Here is a 22,172-nt window from a genome sequence, read left to right as displayed (position 1 = left end):
CATAAATATAGTCACAACTTTTGAATGGACTGTGGAAATGCTGTGTTTTTTAAAGATTGCCAGGTATTTATGTTTTACCGGGACGGTTGCTTAGCTCAATGTAATGGTACTGCATGAGAGGCAAAAACTGGGGCTACATGTACCTTTACCTCGAGAAGTTTCAAGCATATGCGCTGAGGACAACGTGGAAATCCTCACTCTTAAAAGTATTAACATGAACAGGGAATAAAACAGGCTTCCATGTGTCGATAAATAAACGAAGCAGAAGGTACCGACAGCACTAAAAAGCACTTTTCCTTATATAAAAACAAAGTGGTCCTTTCATCCCAAAGGTCAAGTAGTCCACGAGAATTACACCAACTAAAAGCAAAGACCATTTTTAAGAAATCAAGCAAACAACTCAAGAAGTGGAAGTGCAAAGGAGGAGCTTTTTTGTTTTCTCATGTGTAAACCGCACCTGGCTCAGTTTTCAGTTTCATTAGTCCGTCTGTTTAGAGACCAAAGGTATCGTATTCAGGAACCAGACTCACCTCAAACCTCATCTCAATCGTCCTTTATCTTTCCCCCCTATCAAAGTCTGGTTTCTCCTCATTAAGCGGCTTCCGTCCCAGTCTCTCTCCCCTTCCTCCACAGTCCTGACCCCAGCCTCCCCCCCCACCGCCCTCTCTCCTGTCCTGGACGAGTCTTGTCTTAAAAAAGAGATGCCGGCTGCGACCATCAGACCCTGGTTCTGTTGCACAGGCTGGGCTTGGGCCGCCTGAGCCCGCGGGAACTGCTTCACATCCAGCACGTCTTTGTACTGGATCTCGGGCCGGATCATCCTCAGGCAGGCCGTCCTGGTGGCGTTGTCCAGACCCGGCTGGAGCTCGTAGCCGAGAATCTTCACCAACCCACTCTGGTACGGGCGGATGTTTTTGTCTCGGATCCGATGAGCCTCCACAGGCTTCCCGCCGTCCCTGAGACAAACGCGGGCCAGATCTTCCCGCCGCATCTTGAGAAGAGCTACTTCCTCCTCCATCTGGGCGTGACCGAACTGGTTGATTTCGTCCCAGAAGGTCCGGTTGAAGGATCTGTATAAGTGCCAGTCTAGGGCGTTCCACTGCCGCAGCTTCTCCCGCTGCTCCTCCGTTACATTGGTCACTGTCTTGGCTTGTAAGCGCCCCCCTTTTCCACCAACACCGGCCGCCGTCGCCACTTTGCCCACCCAGCTCCCGCTCATCCCCCCGATGCCACTGGGCTTCTGCTGCCGGGCATTGAGGCTGAATGAGACGACGGCGTCCAGCGGCCAGCAGAGGGCGTGTCTCAGCAGGATCATGGACTGGTCAAAGTACTCAGACACTAGAATCAGCTTGAAGGTCTGGCGGATCATTTCCTCGGCGTGCTGAGCCAGTGCCAAAGAGAAATTGGCATTGTGGTCCATGCCGAAGTCAAACAGCAACAGGTTGCGGGCATAGTGGTTGTTGCGGAGACGAGGGTCGTAGTATTTGTTAGGGTAGTCAGCAAAGTCGCCCAAGGTTTTGGCTTTCCGAAAGGCAGGTGCTACCTCTTTATAATAGGCAAAGGAGGACTCAGCCAGAGCGACCGGGTTCCTGATGATGGAGAAATAGAATGTGTCTGCAGGCATCACCTTCTCCACCTACGAAAACAGAAAAGGAGAACTTGTAGTCACTAATAAGTGCTATCAAACCAACCGCCATTTGCCAGTAATCAAATATTTATAGAGGTTGTGAGTTTCTTTAGTCACATTAAAGATAAAGAGAAGATGTTATTCAGTATTATTTGCTAAATTTGGCTCATAATTAAGGAATAAGAGGACATTGTTTTAAATTATTTAAGGCACATGTTGTCCATAGACCTACATAGATACATATTAAAGTTTAGGATAGAAACAACATGTATGTAAGTTTTAAAACCTAAAACCAACCAATTCAGACCACTTTATAGTACAGTGTATCCACATCACTACAGAATACCCCATCATCATCGTCCCCTACGTCTTTCCACTGCCCCCTCTCCTCTTCTCAATAACTCACCTCAGGCTTGTTAAATCTCATGTGATTGCCCATGATGTGAAACTCCACGGCTCTGGGACCTCGGTAACCTTTGACCCTGTGGGCATTGAAGGGGAGTGGGTAGCCAAGCTGGTAGCCCAGTGGCAGGGCGAAGCGGAGGTCGCGCTCCTCCCCGAAGCGGTACAGCATGTTGAGCACGGTGCTGCTGGCCGTCTTGTGGGTCTTGAGGAACATGATGTGTGTGTGCTGCTGACAGGAGCCCAGAGACGGCCCCTGGGCATCAGGGGACGTGAAGATGGAGCGACCAGCTGTCTGGACACTGCTGGAGGACAGGTAAAGATCCCATTTCAAACTGTGTGCATTGAAAATCCTGCAGTTGAGCACTAATCAACAAAAGTTCAAATGACTCCATGGAATGTAAGAGAAATGTCTGCTAGTGCCCACACTGCCTTGGTTTCTGGTAAACTCTCATTAACTAGGTTTCCAGCAGCAGCAGGAGGGCTGCCCTCGACTAAAGACAGTCTTAGTTGATTAACACTAATATGACTTTGGCGACTAATTGATTAGACAGATCTGTAAAGTTTCTCCAAAAAGAACCACTTTAGATCTTTGAAAGGCCATTTACACGAAGACGCCAACAGAAAATGTCTAACTGGAGAGACATCGAGACTCTGAGACTTCTTTTGATATGGGCCAACGCCAAAATTGTCAGACAAGTTCAGGAAACGGCAAGATATTGGTGGTTTATGACCAAATTACGAAGCGGCTACATGACCGCTTTGTCGCGTCATGTCATGCCTCCTGAAGCTCTAGCCAGGTGCCACCCCTCGCCAAAACCAAGCGGGGTATTTCTAGTAGTTGAGAAGGCACCTTAACACACTATCTCCTGTTGTGTGCTACGTGTGTGAAAGGACAATGTCCAGAGTTCATTTGAGGAAACTGCGAGACAGTTAGCAACTCAATTTTAGTTGATGAACGTAGTGGAGCATTTAACAACTAAACTACTTTCCTGGAGGAGACCAGAAACAGAGCAGAACTTACATTCTGCTAATTCTGTGTGTCTGCTTTAGAGTTAGAGCTTCCATTTTTGCATTGACATTTTGAACAAACTATGGCAGATTTCAGAATTTAGAAGTAAATGTTTAACCAGCAACACGAGAAAACTCAGTTTTGATTTAAAAACTTCTATTTTTTGTAACTCTGTGAAAATGCTTTTTGGGATGTATGAGGGAAAGTTTGCAAGTAGGTGTATAGTAGAACTTGACCGATAAGTGCTAAACTCAATTATAAAAGGGCATGTTCTTCAATTCCTTAATAATCAAATCTTAGGGATCCTTATCGGAAATACCAATATTTGCATCACACTGATAAATCCAGCATCAGTCAGGCGCTAGTGCGTAGGTCAGTTAGAGGGCAGCATACTTTTAAAAGCCAGTTGTTTTTCTCTGCACGCACCATAGACATGCTCTCAACAGCCAGAGGGACTGAAACCTGAACCTCCCTCAGGGCCCTTGGAACCAGATGTTTAGAGGTTAAAGTGAAGGAGTTAAATGGTGAGCTTTGAAGACGCCCTGTGCGCCACAAGGAGAGAGGGGTCAAGTCAAAGACTATTTCAGGGTTAATAAATAACTAATACTTATAGTCTTACTGTGTGCAGTAACTCAGTATTAATACCAAAATCATACATATATCTGTTCAAATCGTCCTTTGGGAATTTTTTTAAATTAAATAAACTTCCAAACTTCTTAAAAGTATCAGTGCACATTATCTTAATTAACAAAAAGCAGCTGTAGCAGAACAATACAGCTTGTTTCAATTTGCCAGATAAATATTTCATATCTCATGTAGCTAATAGCTCATTTTCAGGCTATTACAAGATTTAAACATATTTTTAAATGTGTTGTAGTGCAGAGGTTTTTTTTTTCTCCTGCGAATACAGGCTCAATCTCAGTGGATTTTTGAGTGTAAACTCAACTCAAACTCAAAAAGCATGAAGCCCGCCCAGGCCCAGGCTGTGTATGTTTAACACCATGGTACATTCCCATTAGAATAGATCATTGTGATGATCACCATCGAGCGCTGAGGTGTCAGATGAGCAAAAACGATCGAGGATAAGAAGAACACACAGGCATTAACCCTATCAGCCCCACAGTTGAGCCCTATTTGCATGGGACGGTTAGGCATTGTTAGGAACAGGACACACTTAGAGGGATTTTCATAAATTGTCTCTATAGATTATCTGTTATACAAATACCCTAGAAACTATTTGCAAGCGGACTATCCAAATAAAGTGCTGTGAAGCTGATAGCGCTCCGGGCCCGTTTGTTGGCACAACGACCTCTTTTTATGTTTGGTGAAGAAGTGTCCCGTGATTAAGTTCAACACCATGACATTTAGCTCCTGGATTGTTCTCCTCAGTTCCTCAGTGTGGTTCTTGTGGTTGCCGCTGTCACATAGTGAGCCGGCGGCTGCGAGTGGAAAATCAAAATAGGCGAGTCATGCTGCTGTGGTTAATAGCTGTGCATATGCAGTTTGTGCCTCAATTGCACAATAAAATGACGTGAACAGACATACAACCCTTTCAACGGTGAACACTCAATGGGAGCAACTCTATCAAAGATGTCGCTGCAGATATTTGGCCTTGGACAGGTTGTACGGCAAACAACTGTAATGCAAAAACTGAAGCTACAGCTAAAGCTAAAAGAAAAGTACAATGAGTAATGAGCAATGAGATACCTCTTGTTGAAGATGACCCCCAACAGCTGGCCAGCGAAGCCAATGGCAACGAAGAGCAGCAGCGCTTTCCACATCCAGACTGGACCCACCCGACCACAAAACAGCCACCGCAACATCCTGGGAGGAGAGGTGGAGGGGCAAAGGTAAGAATGGGTGGGTGGGTGGGTGGGTGCATGGAGGGAGCAAAGAATAGATAGACATTAGACGATAGAGAAGGGATACAAAGGTAAAAGTGGAGGAAATTACGGGTCAAAGAACAGGTTAGAGAGGGTAGTGGAGGGGGGGATGGAGGATGAAGAATGAAGGAGGGAAATGAGAGAAGCGGAGTGGAATGAATGATGGAGGGACAAAGGGATGGATGGATGGGGAAGGGGAGATGATGTTATGAGGTGGAGGAGGGGGACCAGGGGAGATGATGTCATATGAAAACAGAGAGGGGGTGAAGAGATGGGCAGAGCGTGGGAGGGAGGAGAGGCAAAAAAATAAGGGATAGAGAGAGGGAGAGATTTGGATGAGTCATAAAGATCATCGTCATCATCACAGGGACGAAAGCAGCCGGAGAGCATCCAGAGACAAGATTCATTACACCAACACTGATTGTTCAGAATTTAATTTGCTGATCGAAAAAGTCCGCTGACAGTTTTTGATGATTTGTTCTTTGCTGAATATATCTTGACTCGAAGGGATGAACACAAACTTTTTGCCATGCCATTCCAAATAAGTCCTCGGCAGCGAAGCGGCAAAGGGGAGAGAATAACCGTCCAACCAGAGGCGAGTATGTAAGTGACGTGCCGGACGCGAACATGCCTGCTAGCCTCAGGCTGGAGAGAGGGACGAGAAAGAGGCTGCCTGTGTGTGAACAAGGGGATAGGTCATTGTGGCCGAGGTTGCGAATCAATGAACAGGACCTCCTGGTAATACAGCATTCACGGGATTGCAATGAACGTCAGATGAAACTACGTCTGTAAAGTCAAAGCTGGGACCCGGGTGAGGGAGTCTGCACACAAACCCCTGCTAATGTAACACTGAACAACTGCATTTCTGTACTCAGTGGTGCGGAGCTGAGTCTGTGAGTGGGAGACCACTTCAGTGTATTTGCATACCACAGTGTAAACTTACAGTCCCAGTAAATGCAGTCAATAGCAGAGTGGTCTGTTCTAGCACGCTCCTGCCTTGTTACACAATAAGAACATTTAAACACACATGGGTGCAGCTGAAACGACCAACCGCACCTCATTTTATTGCCAGATGGACAACCCCAAACAACCAATTAATGATCAAATAAAAAGGCAAAAAGTTAAGTTGGGCTAGACAGTTTATTTTTGGAATCATTGGGCAACAAAATCCATGTTAAACTTTCATCATATTGTATATTTCCAACATCATCCAGATCATGGTTGTGATGCTGATTCCGTTACATGGCGGCAATACTATGAGAGTTACCGTCCTGTTTGCTTTCCTGTAAAGCCATTTGGGATGACAAACTGTGATTTAAGGTTCTAGCTAGCTATAATATCAGCAAAGAGTTTCAAAGATGGAGAGACAATGTCGCTAATAGTTTAGACTTATGCTATCTGTAACAAAAAAAGCTTAACATTTAGAGAAATGGAGAGGAAATGTTGCTAATAAATTGGCTTGCTGCTTAGTTTGCCGCAGCCGTAAGTTAGCCTTTGGTTACGGTGAGCAGAAGACTAAAATATTAGAAAAATTAAGAAGTTGCTGCTTAGCGCCACGTTGATTGGGAGTCTTGTTATACGAAATATTTAGACATCTCAGTGGCTTTTTAGGAACAGTATCTTGCCAAGAAAGACATTGAAACGGTTGTGAAAGAGTTTCCTCATGCAAAACACGTGATGAATAAGTCAATATCGACCAAGCTCGAGACCGCCTGGACAAAGTACCGTGGGGCGGTTGACACGGGACACCGCAGTGGACACTGCAGAGTGGTGTTGAATGACGGGCTTTACTTCAGGTAACTTTAACTTTGCTGGCTGTTGTTGAAGTGAAACTGTCTGTAATGTTAAGCTTTATGTACACTGTGGAAAAATAGCAAAAACAAATAAATACCATGGATATTTCGGGCCAAATTATATTATTTTGTGTCTTGTTTCGAGTGCTCCGATTCCCTAAAACTGTGCCAGGCTTCACCACTACTGTGAAATAAAAGTATTACAGTATTTGATTTTGAAACAGTAGTCTTGAGGTTGACCAAATAACATAAGGGGCATGAGACGCCTCCGTTTGTCCTTTAAGTGGTGTAGCATTGTTCAAATGTAAAAAGTAAAAAGATATCCGTTTTAGTCACCTAAAACATTGTTTGTGTGTAGAAGAGAGGTCAAAACACAGAGAAAAATATCCGTTACTTGTAGACAGGGTCTTAGTCGGCCATGAGTTTACCTTTGGCTACGGTTAGCAGGAGGCTAAACTACCAGAAAGATGAAGATAAATCGTTGAAAAGATCAGCTTTCCGCTAACGTTAGCCGTGAGCAGAAGGGTAAACTATTAGTAACATTTTCTCTCCATATCTGAAACTCTTCACTTCAGACTCTCTTTTTGATAAGTACGTCTTCCTTTTTTTAATTGCTTTGCCGTGTAGGCAGTTGTTGCCGATGCTGGAATGGCAACCTTTCTTGCAGGATATTCCGCAGTTAAATCAGTCCTTCGCCATCTGAAGGGATTTGTGACAGCCAATATGAACGTCCTCTGTCTGTAATGACATGGGAGTCTCCCACGGGCTAGGTTTTCTAATGCCTGAAAGCAGAGCCCAGAGGAGGGGCAGACGTCTAGTTTTATCTCAGAAGACTTCAATTACAACACGCTGAAAGGTTATCCTGACGTTGGTGCCCAATGACGGCCGAAAAAAACCTGCCTACCCCAGCTTTACTTTATGACATTTTGAAGCTTCCAAGCTTGTGAATGAGCTTCACAGACCTTTAGGTAAGAAGTTATAGCTAAACCTCGACTAAAGGTCCCAACTTATCTCTGCCAAGGACGTCTAAGACTGTAGTTTGTGCATCAAGAGTACACCCCCACCCACCCACACACACACACACACACACACACACACACACTTTCTGGTTCTTCTTTCTCCTTGCTCAGTTGGGTTTTCAGGTGATAATATTTTATTTTTATTTTATACGTCATGATTAATTGAAAAAACAATAGTTCAACTTTCATTTACAACAATAACTAACGATAACTAATCTTTAGTTTTAGTCGCAAACTGTTATAGTTTTGTGTACACAATTAGTTGATTAATCGTTTGATCAACAAATCATTACTTAACTTTTTCACTTTATTAGGAACAATTTTACAACAGATTAATCTACAATGGAAATTGTTATTTATTGCTTCCATAATTAAACTGGCTATACGTACATATGATATTGTGTAATAATAATAAAGCAAATGTGTTGCAAAGAGATATGTTAGTGCACAAAATAGGAAATAACGTTTCTGTGATAATAAGACACACAAGGTGGTGTGTGTGTGTTTCTGTCTCATAACAGAAACCACTTGAACACTCGCGCGTCTCCGCTGTGGCCAGATGGCTGTGATCACTGACAGCCACCAGACAATATTAAACATGTGCTGTAAACATATGGAAGCCAGAGGTAAAAGAAATCCCTCCATAGTCTCAGCAGAAGATGGGCGGTACGAATACACAACAAGAGCGGTGCTGCACACAGAATGAGTGGCCACAGTCTCCACCACAACACAAAGAAGCCTTCAGTGGACATCCCAGCCTCCAGTCCCACACACACACACACACACACACACACACACACACACACACACACACACACACACACACACACACACACACACACACACACACACACACACACACACACACACATAAGCGCGCTGTAATAGACAGGAATAAATCTCGCTGATGGTTTGAAAAAAAGAAAATGTGCAGAAAGGCCTTTGAAGCAGCCCCCCCCTCCCTCCACCCACACCTTCTCCTCTTTCTCTGCAGGATCACAGCGCAGCGCCACCTTTTTTATTCCCCCACAATCACTGCATCCAGCCCGCCGGAACGTTACCCGACTCCTTCTCTCTGCCCCCCCGCTCCCCCCTCCCTCTCTCTCTCCGACGGCTCCTGCTAGCTTTTAGCTTAACGTTACCTGGCTCTCCGTCTGAAAAGCATAGCTGTGTCCCCGGACCGGTGTCGGTGTTATTGTGCGGCTGCAGAAGAGAGCTCGGTGCATCTCGAGAGGCTTTCGGCTGCAGCTGCTCCGCCGCCGCGTACAGATCAGGCCATGGAGCCCTCGGAGCGGCCCCCGCACGGATCCCGGGTCAGTCTCTAGGATGCTGATAGCTGCTCTGGTCCGACAGCCCCGACAGCTCTAACGCTTTATCCTGCTGACGGCCGACACACACTCGCACACTGTGGTCAGTCGGGCGCATGAAGATGGGAGTGTGTGTGTATGGTGTTTCCGGGCACTTTTCAGAATAAAATTAAAATGTGGGGAAAATCCTCCAGCAAAATGCACAAAGACAATATTTGTCTATTATTATCCTAAATGTCTTCAATGCCTGTCTTAGTGAAAGAGTGTCCTACAATGAGCCACAAACTACCAAGTAGTACAAGAGATAACAACATCTTCATGCCATAAAACACGTTCGTGTTCAGGTTTGCCTCCATCTCAAACATCCACACTGCAGGTGATCTTAAGGATGAGTGGCCTGATGGCCCAGGGTCAATCCCTGCGTTTCCCATGATGCTCTTTGTTTCTAGAGTACCTTCAAACAGGCCCGCTACCTGTCACACGCGGACACTCTCTATCTTCAGTTTTACAAAATAAATGTCATCTTTTGGTTTAGAGATTACAAAACTATATTCAGAGGATAAGAGTCCAGACAGAAATCAAAAGGACCTATATCAAAAGCAAGGTCGGCTTTTTACTCACTTAAATTGTAGCCTTCATTTATTAATTATTTTATTGGCCTAAAAGCACTAAAAAATAATGAGAATTGTCTCATGGAATCAGAATAACAACCACGTGTATGTTTTTAGTTGTGTATTAACTCATCCAAACATGACCTCAGGGTCCTCAAAGGTTGCCTCTCATGGTTACTGTCCTTATTAACTCATAATTCATATTATTAAATTGAACAGAAACATTTAATTACTGAGGCCATGCGACCAATTTCCCGACCATCCACCGAAGCAGTTTTCACTAGCCCATAACCAAACAACAAGAGAAAATCACAAAATCTATTTGAATTTATTAATTTAGATGTTGAATCATGTATTCTCTCCTGACAGGTAGATGCTCCTATTGTTTAAAACAAGTCTGGTGGCGGAGTTGGAGGAAAGCCTGCATGTCATTGCAGCAAGTTTTCAAGTGACAAACTATGTTCTTTTATTTTGAAGGCAAAGCGGTCGTATTTCCGGTATGGTTTGTGTCACATTGACAAAGCAGCTGAATCTGACGTCAACCTGTGAAGCCGCCAGAGGGAAAAAAACGTTCCCCATATATGAAAAAAGCTATTCCCGATGTGGACATAACATCTGGACCTCCATCATCACCTGCGGGCTGAATGTTACGTTTAATTCTTGCTCATGTGGCCCAATAAACACAACAACAATGTAACGTGGATGTGTAGCCTGAGGAAGAATGACATTTTCTTTTTTTACACAGTATGCATGTCTGTGCATGCACTAGTTCATAGAAATTAGATTACATAAAGATGTAGATGTTGGGAAGATAGCATGTGGGTGTGTTATGTCTATTATGTAATAATCTGTGTAAGCACTTTAAGAGAGATGCAAAAAATAAGTAAAATTCTATGTGAACACATACCTGACCAATAAATGTGATCCTGGTTCTGATTTGAATGTACAGTGGGATACATACAACATGGTCGCAACATGAATTTGCGTTGCATTAAAGGGGAGTGTTGTGTATCTGTCTGTGAATATATTTATATAAGAAAAAAACTATTAAGAAATAATCGCACAATTATTGTAATTTATAGTACAGTTACTTTACAGATAAAGATTTGATACATTTAAAAAAAACGTTTTTTAAATACAAAACATTGTTGAAGGTGCTCATTATGAAATCCAGAGCTTTTCTATTGACTCTACACAGCTCTCAAAATGGCAACAGCTCAACCGGCGGCTAGAAGCTGACCATGCTAACAGCTAAAACAGCAGCGGTGCCAGAGCTAACAGCGTTGATTGTGGACGGCGTTATCAGCTGTTAACACCGTATGAGGGCAATACAGAGCGGCGGCCACGAGCTAGCCAGCGGGGCACGCTAACATGCACTATAATTATATTACTCCACTATATCTTTACATAGAAAATAGTTGTTTAGTGGTTTAACAGCTGTTAAATAGAGTACTTCTTTCTCCACTTGGCAGCTTCCCAAAAGTCACACTTGATCCTCAACATGGGTTTGAACGTTCAAAAGTTCAGAAAGCTGGAAGGCTCTCCGCTGTACTACAAATTCAAATCCGGGTGCGCCATGATTTGTCCCCCTGAGAGTGTTTTGCTCCCTGCAGAGTCGACAAGTGCAGTTGAGCTCTGCAGGTCACTGCCGCTGCTGCTCAGTAAGCTCACACTGCTGCAGCTGTTAAAACATGTCACTGCTGCTCACAGACCAGGAGCCTGCGAGTGATATACATTTACCACCATATTGACCTGTGTAAATTCAGCTCTGTTTATACTACACAGGGTGTCTGCATCGGCGGGATGTATTCACGCATGATCCAGGGAACCATGTATAATAAACTTACAGGTTGAGTTAGACTAAATAACACCACTTTCTTCCCATGAGATTATAACTTTTCCTTTGAAATCATGCTATTGCTTATCAGTATATTATGACTTTTTTTTACAATTTACCACAAGAGGGCGGAGCTAAGTACAACCGAACCGACACTTTTAGGCGACCAAAATGTGACAATTATCTTTCATGAACTGAAAGTATACTGTGTAAACTCATGTTTACAATGTTTACTGGTGTAATAAATCAAGCAGAATGGTCATTTTCTCATAGACTTCTATACAAAATGACTTATTTAATACCTTGTCTCTTGACAGGGCTTGCACAAAAGCAATAAAGTAGTCCATGAATATGAGATAAATATATATACATTTAATGTCTGACCGTCCTTGAGTTGGGCGTCCAATGCCTGGACTTGAAAAGTAAGCAACTTACTTTAAAAGTAAGTGAAGAGTCCATAAATGTCTTTTTCATGTGAGCATTTTAAACATTATGATTTAACATTAAAGTGTTCTATCACTTGAAGTCTACAGAACAACATGATGTGTAACATTGATAAGGTCATTTACTCACTAACTCCACCTCCAGGATTTGAAGGCTCAGATATCCTGAGAGCAGTGAAGAGAGATTAAACGTCAAAGCTCGGGCTTCATTTAAAGCTGACGGTTGGTTTGGTGACCTAACGGCATCAATAGACATGAGAATAATTTGAGCAGGACTGAGCTCTTCGGAGAGGCGATCCCTCTCTGGAAATCTATGGCGTCACTTGGAGCAACAAAGTGTTCCAACTGGAACAACTTAAAATAAATAAATAAACCTGGTATCTGTGGCTGTGCACATGACTGTAATTAGCTCATCCAATCATTTCATTTGGCCCGAATGTTCCCGAGAAACCGGAGTAGACTTTGTGAGACTTCCCAAAGCTCAGTATACGGCCCTAGTTCCTACCACCGCTGCTACGGAAGCCCTTAAGGACAAGAGAGGGGAAACAAATTCTAGATCTTAATTTCCTGAGTCTGAAAGAAATCATCTCTGAAACAGGTGGGGGAAGGTTTTTTTGCCAGAATATTATTTCTTAGTTCCTTTAAAAAAATGTTTTCACCAAACAAAAATGAATTTTGCAGTACCTTGTCATTTGCAGATGCCTTCATTATTTCAAATGTTGATTGTAAAAAAAAGATTAAATTGTGTGTGCGCGCCATTGTTACTACAGAGTGTGTTAGATAATCCAATGCAAAGGGAACATTTAAATCCTACAATTGAAGACACAGTCCTGATCAGTATTGAGGCAGAGTCAGTGTGTGTGCAGCAGGACGCAGCTCTGATTCTATATTTAAACATAAAGCCTCTAATCGGTTAACTGCAGCCTTTGTTAAGGAGCACAGCAACAGCTGCTCCTGCCCCCCCCCCCCCCCCCCTTCGTCCACCTTACCCATATGGCCCAGAACATAGCAACGTGTCCAAAACCTGAGGCGCTGCATCGTGTGTGTAAGCAGGAAGTCAAGTCTGAAGGCTGCATGCTTCCAGCTGGATGAATGTATTTGATTGGCTAACGCACCATGTTGCCTGATGATGTTGGACTGTGCTGTTATCACATTCTCCCTCCCAACTCGTCAAATACCAACGCTTGCTCAGTAGCCCCTTTGCTTCAATCTATGACTCTAGGTACCACTTAAGCGTCTTTGGTCGTGGCAGGGACGAGTTTCCAACTGCTTGGTTGGTGTCTTTTCAAAATAAACCTCCGTCTTCTCAGGAGTCTTCTCCATGTCTAGCCAGTGTCAAACCGTTCACCCATCCACCTCAAGTGTGTGGTTGCAGAGAACGTCTAATAACAACGCAGGTGGCTTTACCTTAGAGATGGTTGAAAGCGTGGTGCCACCAGGTGCAGAGGGGCAGAGACCAACCGTCGGTATTTGACGAGTTAGGAGTGAAGCAGGGTCGGTGCTGAAGACGTATTTGTGATTAACTGTTTTGCTGAACAACTTATCACTCTTAGCTCTCCCTCACTCTCTTATGGTGTTGTTGTCCAAAGCTCTCTATGTGTAATACTCACAAAAGTTACTCTCCGACACTGTAGCGGACTACAGCAGCTCACAACAAGGCCGCTGTGCTCGTTCTTATAATGAAAATACATGTGCTATGTGATTGCTGGTGTGTTTTGGAAGGAGGCAGAAGAGGAAGTGATTCCCTAACGCAGACATGAACAAAGAGCTGCAGACAGACCACACAGTTTCAGATCTCTACATGAGCGCGGAGGGCCTTAATTAATTGCTGTGGTTTTCTCTTCCACAACCCGCTCCCTGTCACCCACTTACGCTTTGTTCAATCAAGGAGAACGAGGAGGCCACAGTTTATAACCCCTACCCTAGATTTCAAACTCTTTTGACTCACTTTCCAGCTCTGTTTTGGAACTTCCCACACATTCTCACACCATCCATCACTGTAGTATGCAACATTTTGCCTATTTAAAGGGCCAGTGTGTAGCATTTAGCTGGGCTATAGTGGCAGAAACGGAACATATTATTAATGAGTATGTTTTCTTTCTTACGTCTCTTTTTTATAATAAAAAAATTAAATACAAGACGTGTCGCCTTTTCTTTAGAGTGAGCCCGTTTATATCTACACCCTTGGCCAAAAGTTTTGAGAGTGACTCAAAGTATTGGTTTTCACAAAGTTTGCTGCTTCAGTGTTTTTAGATCTTTTTGTCCAATGTTACTATGGTATACTGAAGTATAATTACAAGCATTGCATAAGTGTCAAAGGCTTTTATTGACAATTACATTAAGTTTATGCAAAGAGTCAACATTTGCAGTGTTGACGAGAAGTTGCTCTCGGAGGATGTTTTGGTACCGTTCTTTAGTCGTGGCTGTGTTCTCAGGCTAAATTGTGAGTGAGCCCACAAGGCTGAGAAGCAGCCCCACACATGATTGCTCTCAGGAAGCTATACTGTTGGCATGACACAGGACTGATGGTAGCGCTCACCTTTTTTTTCTCCGGACAAGCTTTTTTCCGGATGCCCTAAACAATCGGAAAGGAGATTCATCAGAGAAAATGACTTGACCCCAGTCCTCAGCAGTCCAGTCCCTGTACCCTCTGCCCAATATCAGTCTGTCCCTGATGTTGTTCCTGGAGAGAAGTGGCTTCTTTGTGCCCTTGTTGACACCAGGCCATCCTCCAAAAGTCTTCGCCTCACTGTGCGTGCAGATGCACTCACATCTGCCTGCTGGCATTACTGAGCAAGCTCTGCACTGGTGGAGCCCCGATCCCGCAGCTGAATCCGCTTTAGGAGACGGTCCTGGCGCTACGGTCCACGCCCTGAATCCTTCTTCACAACAATTGAACCTCTCTCCTTGAAGTTCTGAATGATCCGATAAATGGTTGATTTAGGTGCACTCTTACTAGCAATTCATCTGATCAGTCTTCATAACATTCTGGAGTATATGCTAATTGACATCATAAAAACTGAAGCAGCAAACTGTGTGAAAATTAATATTTGTGTCATTCTCAAAACTTTTGGCCACGGGTGTACATACTAATATTAGATTGTATCAGTATATATAGCATATGCTGCTTTCCCTCAGCCCTCACTTCCTGTCATTGTTAATCCAAATGTCCAAAGATGTTCTCAGGCTCGTATTTCCTCTACACATAATGAGCGGTGCCGGGTTGTCTCCAACATCACCTTTTCACTTAAAAAGTGAATGCCATAGTGGGTCATTGCATCGAAGGGAACGTTACAATAAAATGTTTGTCTTTACCTGAAGATGTGTTGTGCTTGGCGTGGTGAAATTATGCATTGTATTTTGATGATTTTTTTTAATTCAATCAAACCATTTGGTAGTTCCTCTGCAGCCAACATAATATAATACAGTATAAAACAGACACAACCCCGGGACACCAGGGATAAAGGCAGACACTTTGCATTTAAATCCAGAACCACAACCTACACACTTTTCACTTTAAATAGCCCTAAATGTACTTTTTATACTAAATACATTCGTTAGTGCCGGGATAATAAAAAAAACTGTGCGACCTGTGTTAGTTTATTCTACAGTACTTATTGCAATGGTCGCTCCATGGTACCTCATAAGGTTTTTGTTCATGAGTAGTACAACAGATGTAGTTGTTTCTGAAGGGAATTATGTCTGGGGCCTAGTGAGCAAAGCAGGACAGCAGTTTTATGTCCGTGTCACCGCCTAGTGGCACAATCCGTTACTACATGAGCAGTAAGTACCTTTTCTTAGCTTGTAAGAAAGGGAAAGAGTGTACTCATGTACTCATGTACTGAAGGTAGACAAAGAGGCCAAGGACAAATCCCACAAAACAATGAATTGCTTGCTTCCATTTTGACCTTCACCGTTATAGAGGTTCATACAAATTTCTCAAATATTTCTAAAAAACAAACTAAGATTAGTTTCTCTAAGGTGAATTATAAATGTCATCAGACAAGTGACTCGTCACCAAACAAACATTTTGAAGCGCTTTGTTAATGAATCTGGGGATAAACTTCCTTAAGATGTGGCTTAATGTAGAAGAACAAAGTGTCTGTGAGGCCCAGTGTAAACAGCATGTTGGTTTGGATCTAGTCAGTTGTATCAGAGCATTATCAGTCCATTCTACAGTTGTGCTCCACCTGCTTCTTTATCATGTTATCCGCTATACAGGCCAAGCCAAACTCACGCGCAACTAACACCGCTGCCAGGATAACTGGTCTCACCCACACCCAACCTGGCAGAGCTGAACAATAAGGCCGTTGTAAGCATTGCAACCTCAATAGAACACACATCACACACCAGCTCAATCAACACCTCCACCCTGCTGCCCTCCCGGTGCAGGTACAGCACTGACCCCTGCAGCCAGGGCCGCCCTGAACGACAGGCCTCAATAGACCTGATGAGAAGTCACAAGTCTAAAGTTGTGGAAGAGTCTTTTAAGAAATACATTTTTAAATGAACGTGCAAGATTGTCAGTAAAGCCATATTTGTGTTTGTTTACATTTCATGTGTCTGAATACGTTTCAAAACATGTCAGCAAAGGTTGTATCAGGCTGTCAATCATCAACTGAAAAGGCATAATGTATAAACCGAGTGTGCATATATTGAAGTGATCACTATTTTTGTCCAAAAAAAATATCAGTTCAAAAATCACCTCACAGTTTCTTTCAAAAACAAAAAAACGAAATGACTTGCATAATGAAAAGTCCGAACATGTTTGTAATATTTAGTGAAATATATAAAATACAGCACCTTGAAGATTCTTACTTCAAACACAAAAACATCTCTCGAAATAAATGTGATTCATAAATGTAAAGAGATTAACATTTTCTCTATAAAGCACAAGGTATTTAACTATATGCGGATAGAAACTGACTGTCAGTGAGGATAAACCCCGACATACTGATCCGTTATATGCTCGTACAGGAATGGATCGTCGTCCACTAACCTGGTGCACTATGTTTAACCTTGCCCAGTCAGGCCGGGTTAATGCTCCAGGATCAGTCAAACAAGATTACCCCAAAACTGTTGGCCCAAATGCCTGCACCATAAGCCGGCAAGTGCTCTGTGTGCTTGAGACTCACACGGGTAAGACCAGCAGGGCCGTGACCGTTAGATATGAACTCATCAGGGTTCGGGGTTTCTTTTTGAGAATCAACTCATTTCCAGAATGCATGTAAATCACATAATGTGCCCTAATTAACCAGGAGACAATGTGGCCTTAATGTGATTAACAGAGTAAACCGCCGTATGTCGGTGCAACAGCCGGGAATTAAGATCGGGAACCTTAAGGGGACAGTTCACCCAAAAATAAAAATAAAAAACATATTGATCCTGATACCGGTATAGTGCCATTTATAATCTCAGATTGTTTGGTAATATCAGTCACAGAGATGTCTGCCTTCTCTCCAATATAATGGAATGAATGGCACCCAGCTTGTGGTGCTCAAAGCGCCAAAAAGACAAACATACAGTTTCATGGAGGAACTATTTTCTTTCCACCATACTTCCCACATGAAACTGCTCACAACAAGGTATGTGGATAATCTTTAGCAACCAGGTCATTATTTCTGAAGAGATAATGCTGAGTTTGTTTTAAATTGTATTTTGTATGCTAGAAATATAGATATCTTCAACACTTGGCAACTCACACCAAAACAATCTAAAATAATACATTGCACTATAGGTAAAAGGACAATATTTTGTATTTTTATATTTGTCTGTTTTTATATATACGAACCGAAAAAGACATCATTTTATTTTCTTTATTTCTTGTTTTATTATTATTGATTTATTAATGATCTGTTCATTGTTAATATAATGTTAAGATTCCATTGCTGGAATCCCCTTTCTTAGCATTTTATTGTAAAGAGTCTGCTCAGTATAACAAAAAAAAGGTTTTAATATTTTGAACGTTGGATCAAGAATTATTTATATAGTCACGAGCTCATAGTGGGATATCCTGGCGCTTGAATCCTGCGCTAACGGGAAATTGCTCGCGGTATCCCTCCATTTAGACGCACGCGACCCTGTCCCTCTGCACGCTGCTATATAGTAGTGGACTCACCTTGTTTCAGAGCGTCGTCGACGTGGACTGTGTCGTGAAAACGGACAGCTGCAGTTTTTCTGTGAAGAGCTCGGACCTTTGGTTGCTCTCCAGCGGAATTCCAGCAGAAGACGGCCGGTGAAGTCTGTTGAACTCCCGGGCTTGTGGTTCAACTTCTTGGCTACAAAAACCGGGTATTCCCCGTTGGCTGGCCCAGAGGCAGCGCGAGCAGCGCGGAGCGGTCATCTGAAACCTCAACGGTGGGTTTAAGAATCCCCCCCCCCCCCCCCCCGCGCCCGCTTCCCGTCCTCCAGGCTTGCAGCACCTCCGGTCCAGTAGTAGAAGTATTTACCCCCCCCCCCCCCCCCCCCTCTGCTGCCTACTGTGAGACATTTCTGCCTCGGTCGCGTTCAAAGGATTTTCTGCTTTAAAATGTATGAGAGCCTCTAATCTTTGTATAGTAGCCTGTAGTTGATGGAGTCTCACGCAGAGCGCAGACCAGGAGATCTAAAGAGTGTAAAGGGGTGACACATACATATATCAATATTCTGTTACTGCATGGCCTATTTCTCGCCTCAAGTGTTTTCAGAAACACATTTGAATGTTCTGTTTAGCTGTAAAAGACTCAAGACTTTAAAATCAAGAGGTTTGACAATGAAAAGTTTGAGGTCAAATCTGTTATGCTTTGCTGTGATTTGAGCGCTTCACGTTTTTCTTACGTGAGTAAAATTTGAAATATTGTTAACTTTTTAGCGCTTTATGACTTTACCACTCTACCAGATGTGGTGCTAACAGTTGGACAATGGAAAATGCAGACAAAAGGTTGATATTAGCGGTGTGTTTCATTATGATGAACTATATAATTCAATAGCACAGCTGCGGATAGAGCTTTATGCCTGCTTTAACAAATAAAGAAATATCTTTAATCACATTTGATCGCAGGGTTGCGTACTCAGTCCCGACTGCACTCTTTATCTTAACATGCTTTGCCGAGGCGTTTTTGAAGTGGCGTCTCTCTGTGTGATCCTGGTCTAATGCCCGGCACACACTTTGTGACAATCAAGCCAATTTCAGGCCGGGTTGTAGGAAAGAACGACAGCCAGTTGGGAACTGAGCTGACTGAAGAAGGAAGAACAACCGAAGTCACGGCGGCCACGCCAAACGCAAACCCAAAGCATGAAGATGGACCTCAGAAATAGAGGAATGACATGTTTACGCCGTCTCCATGATTTTCATCCTTCTTTTTTCTTTGTGAATTTTCAGTGCAAAGTAGCACAGAAACTAGCATTGCTAATTGGTCCGCCATTTTTGTTTACACTAAAGATTACGCCCGAGAGGTTTTGCGAGGATTTATGGTTTTGACATGGATGGAATCTGTTAGTGTGAACTGTGGTGTTTTGGCAGAATCGTTGCTCTCCCCACACTAAAGGAAAAACCTTAAATATGTTGCTATTTTCAAAATCCTTTAGTGGGGGCCAATGTTCCGTGTTCAGTGTAAGAGCTGTTGGAAGTTTGGGCAATGTCTGTATGTGGAGGAGGGATTTTGCCACATGTGCTCAATGTGGGGAGAAGGAATAGGAGAAAGAGCCAAGAGTGTCTTCTTTGCAAAGGCGAGTCATGCAGCGTGGGAGGGCCAACTGTCCAAAGAGAGTACAGAAGACAGAAATAATCAGGGTGGGATCTAAGAAAAGACGCAATGAAGGAGATGAGACACGATGTGTTGTGAGACGACAAAGCAGCCAGAAGGCAGAGGCGGGAAGTTGACATCATTTTAGATGCGGCAAGGAGGTTTCTGTGTGGTGTACGTTTCTGGAGACGTGGTGCAGCTGGAGTTGAGAGAAGCCTTAAGGCTCTATGGAAACACCTGGAAAGTAGAGAATTTATGGCCGAGTGGAAAGGAGTTATTATGGAGATTTCTGTTTAAATGCCAGTCCTGTTTAGCCGACATTGAAAAACCAAAGAAGAAGATTTAAGTACCCTCTTCAACGTATTTTTGCAAGCCTCTGCAACATTCGCTAAACCCCGCCCCCTGCAACCACTCCGTCAAGCTGTCAGAGCTGCCACGGAGCCCACACGGTCACTAACTGCACTCCCTGAATAAATATAATCTAATTCTAATCTAATCTAAGAAGTGAAAGCTTGCCGCAGATTAGATGCATACATCTATTTTTGTGTGATTAGGTTGGCAACACTCTATCCCTGTATGGGGAAGGTTGGAGCCAGTCAAGTAAAACGTATACATCTCGGTTTATCGCAAAGAAATACTGCGAGATATTTTGTGATCACTGCACTCGCACGTCAGAGTAAGTTTCTGCCAGCTAAGAAGAGTCAGTACAAATTGTTTGTTTACATCAGCAGCGAACTTGGCGACTCTCATTAAGACAGCATCAGTCTGAGGGACATCGATTTCTACCTGTGGACATTCCCCAAATGCCAAAAGTTGAGGTTGTGGTGTCAGCAGCTTCATTAAGCGCCAGCCAAGAAGAGCTGACTCATCAGCTCTCATCAATGGAAGAATTCACAGAATACAGACCACCGTATGATTTTATCTGGTTCAGTTTCGAGAAAAGATCTTTGGGCGGTTAAAACTATAAAGATAGAAGCTAAAGCCTACCGATCACAGTATGAAGGTGAACCATCACATCGCCATGGCAATCAAAACAATGAAATTGAGGAAGAACACTTTATGGCCTTTAATCTCACTGTGAGCATTTTTCCAATAAACCCTGCTGTCATGTTTCTTCCAGTGTAAGTTGAAGCAGTGAGAGGGCCAAACGGACACTTTGGGGCTCCTCAGCTCTGACAACGAGATCTTTTGACGAGATAACAAACATACCAGCAGCACGCGAACCTCCCTGTGACCTTTAGACGGGCACACACGAACACAGGAAGACTTGTTTTCTGTTGAGAGACTTAAATATGACACATCAGAACCAAATGGATTCTCTCGCTCCCTCACACACACACACACACACACACACACACACACACACACACACACACACACACACACACACACACACCGCGTATACCCTCTTTGCTTTCTTCTGCCTTTACCTCTGATGGAGCACAGATGCGCTCATAAAGGTTTGGGTCTGATTTCCTTCTTGAAGAATAAAAATAGCATTCATACAAAATCACAATGAATAGGCCATAATGATGTGTTGAAGTGTTTGTGTTTTTTGCATGTAGAACTCAAATATTACTTAAAGAGTCAGGTTTAGGGATGGCCGATAAAAACTGATGCAATAATGATATTCTTGAGAATATGACAAAATACAAAAAAATATTGAATTATTTAGTTAAAGAACATACAATTGCAAGAAAATGAGTGTTAAAGTGTTATATGTCCGCATAAATGCAACAGTTTTCCTTCAATACTCAGTAAAGAATAAACAAAAGTGATACCTCAACAAAAAATATCTAAAGTGAGAGATAAGAAGACAGTCGTTCCCGTATCAAAAACAGGCCACAACCTCCATCAGGGGGTGACTGGTTATACAACCAACGTGTTTATGATTACATTTTAAATCAGAAAGTTAGATCTAGCCTCGTCAAAGTGCACCAGATTAATACGTAAAACTTTAACAGGTACATCTCCCCTGAAGGAGTGTTACAGATGTTTCGTAACCAGAAAGTAGTATTTTGATAAGATCTTCACTGCTATAAGTACAATTTCAAAAATCTGTCACGTTATTCATGACCCCCCCCCCCACACACACACACACACACCTCTACTAGAGCAAGCTTTCCTCACAGCCGCAGGGGGACGCTCTTCACAAGTAGACCCAGTTCCTTTACAAGTACGTGCATTGCAACTACTACAACTACACTTGCAACTATCAAAAGTGCCTCAAAATTGTACTCAAGGACTTCTTTCCCTTGATTTATTTCCCTTGCGGTTACCCAGAAGACCCTTTAACCAATGGAACACTAACAATAAGTGTGCAAGAGAGATGTTTGAAAATGTCGACGTGCCCTCTCATCCGCATGCCAAGTTATCTGCTTCCCATCCATTGGGAGCCTGTTCTTCACGGTAGTTTGTTTTGATTTTTCCCCCCACCCACCTTTAAGTTTAGCCACACCCCCTTCTCTGCAATGTTTTTTTTAAGATGTTGCTATGCACGTTGCCTACATGGAC

At 43.1% G+C, this 22,172-nt stretch overlaps 1 protein-coding gene across 1 annotated transcript; it reads right to left on the bottom strand.

The window, feature by feature from the left end:
* Window positions 1-538: 538 nt before the first annotated feature.
* On the bottom strand, window positions 539-8,901 carry gal3st4 (galactose-3-O-sulfotransferase 4; the record flags this gene model as incomplete). Its single annotated transcript, XM_079185227.1, has 4 exons — window positions 539-1,636; window positions 2,034-2,334; window positions 4,749-4,865; window positions 8,879-8,901. 4 exons carry the CDS (start codon window positions 8,899-8,901, stop codon window positions 539-541), a joined length of 1,539 nt encoding a protein of 512 aa, XP_079041353.1.
* Window positions 8,902-22,172: the final 13,271 nt, after the last annotated feature.

Source organism: Pholis gunnellus (assembly GCF_910591455.1).
Source record: "Pholis gunnellus genome assembly, chromosome: 23".
Lineage (NCBI taxonomy): Eukaryota > Metazoa > Chordata > Actinopteri > Perciformes > Pholidae > Pholis > Pholis gunnellus.
This window is presented reverse-complemented; position numbering and strand designations above follow the sequence as displayed.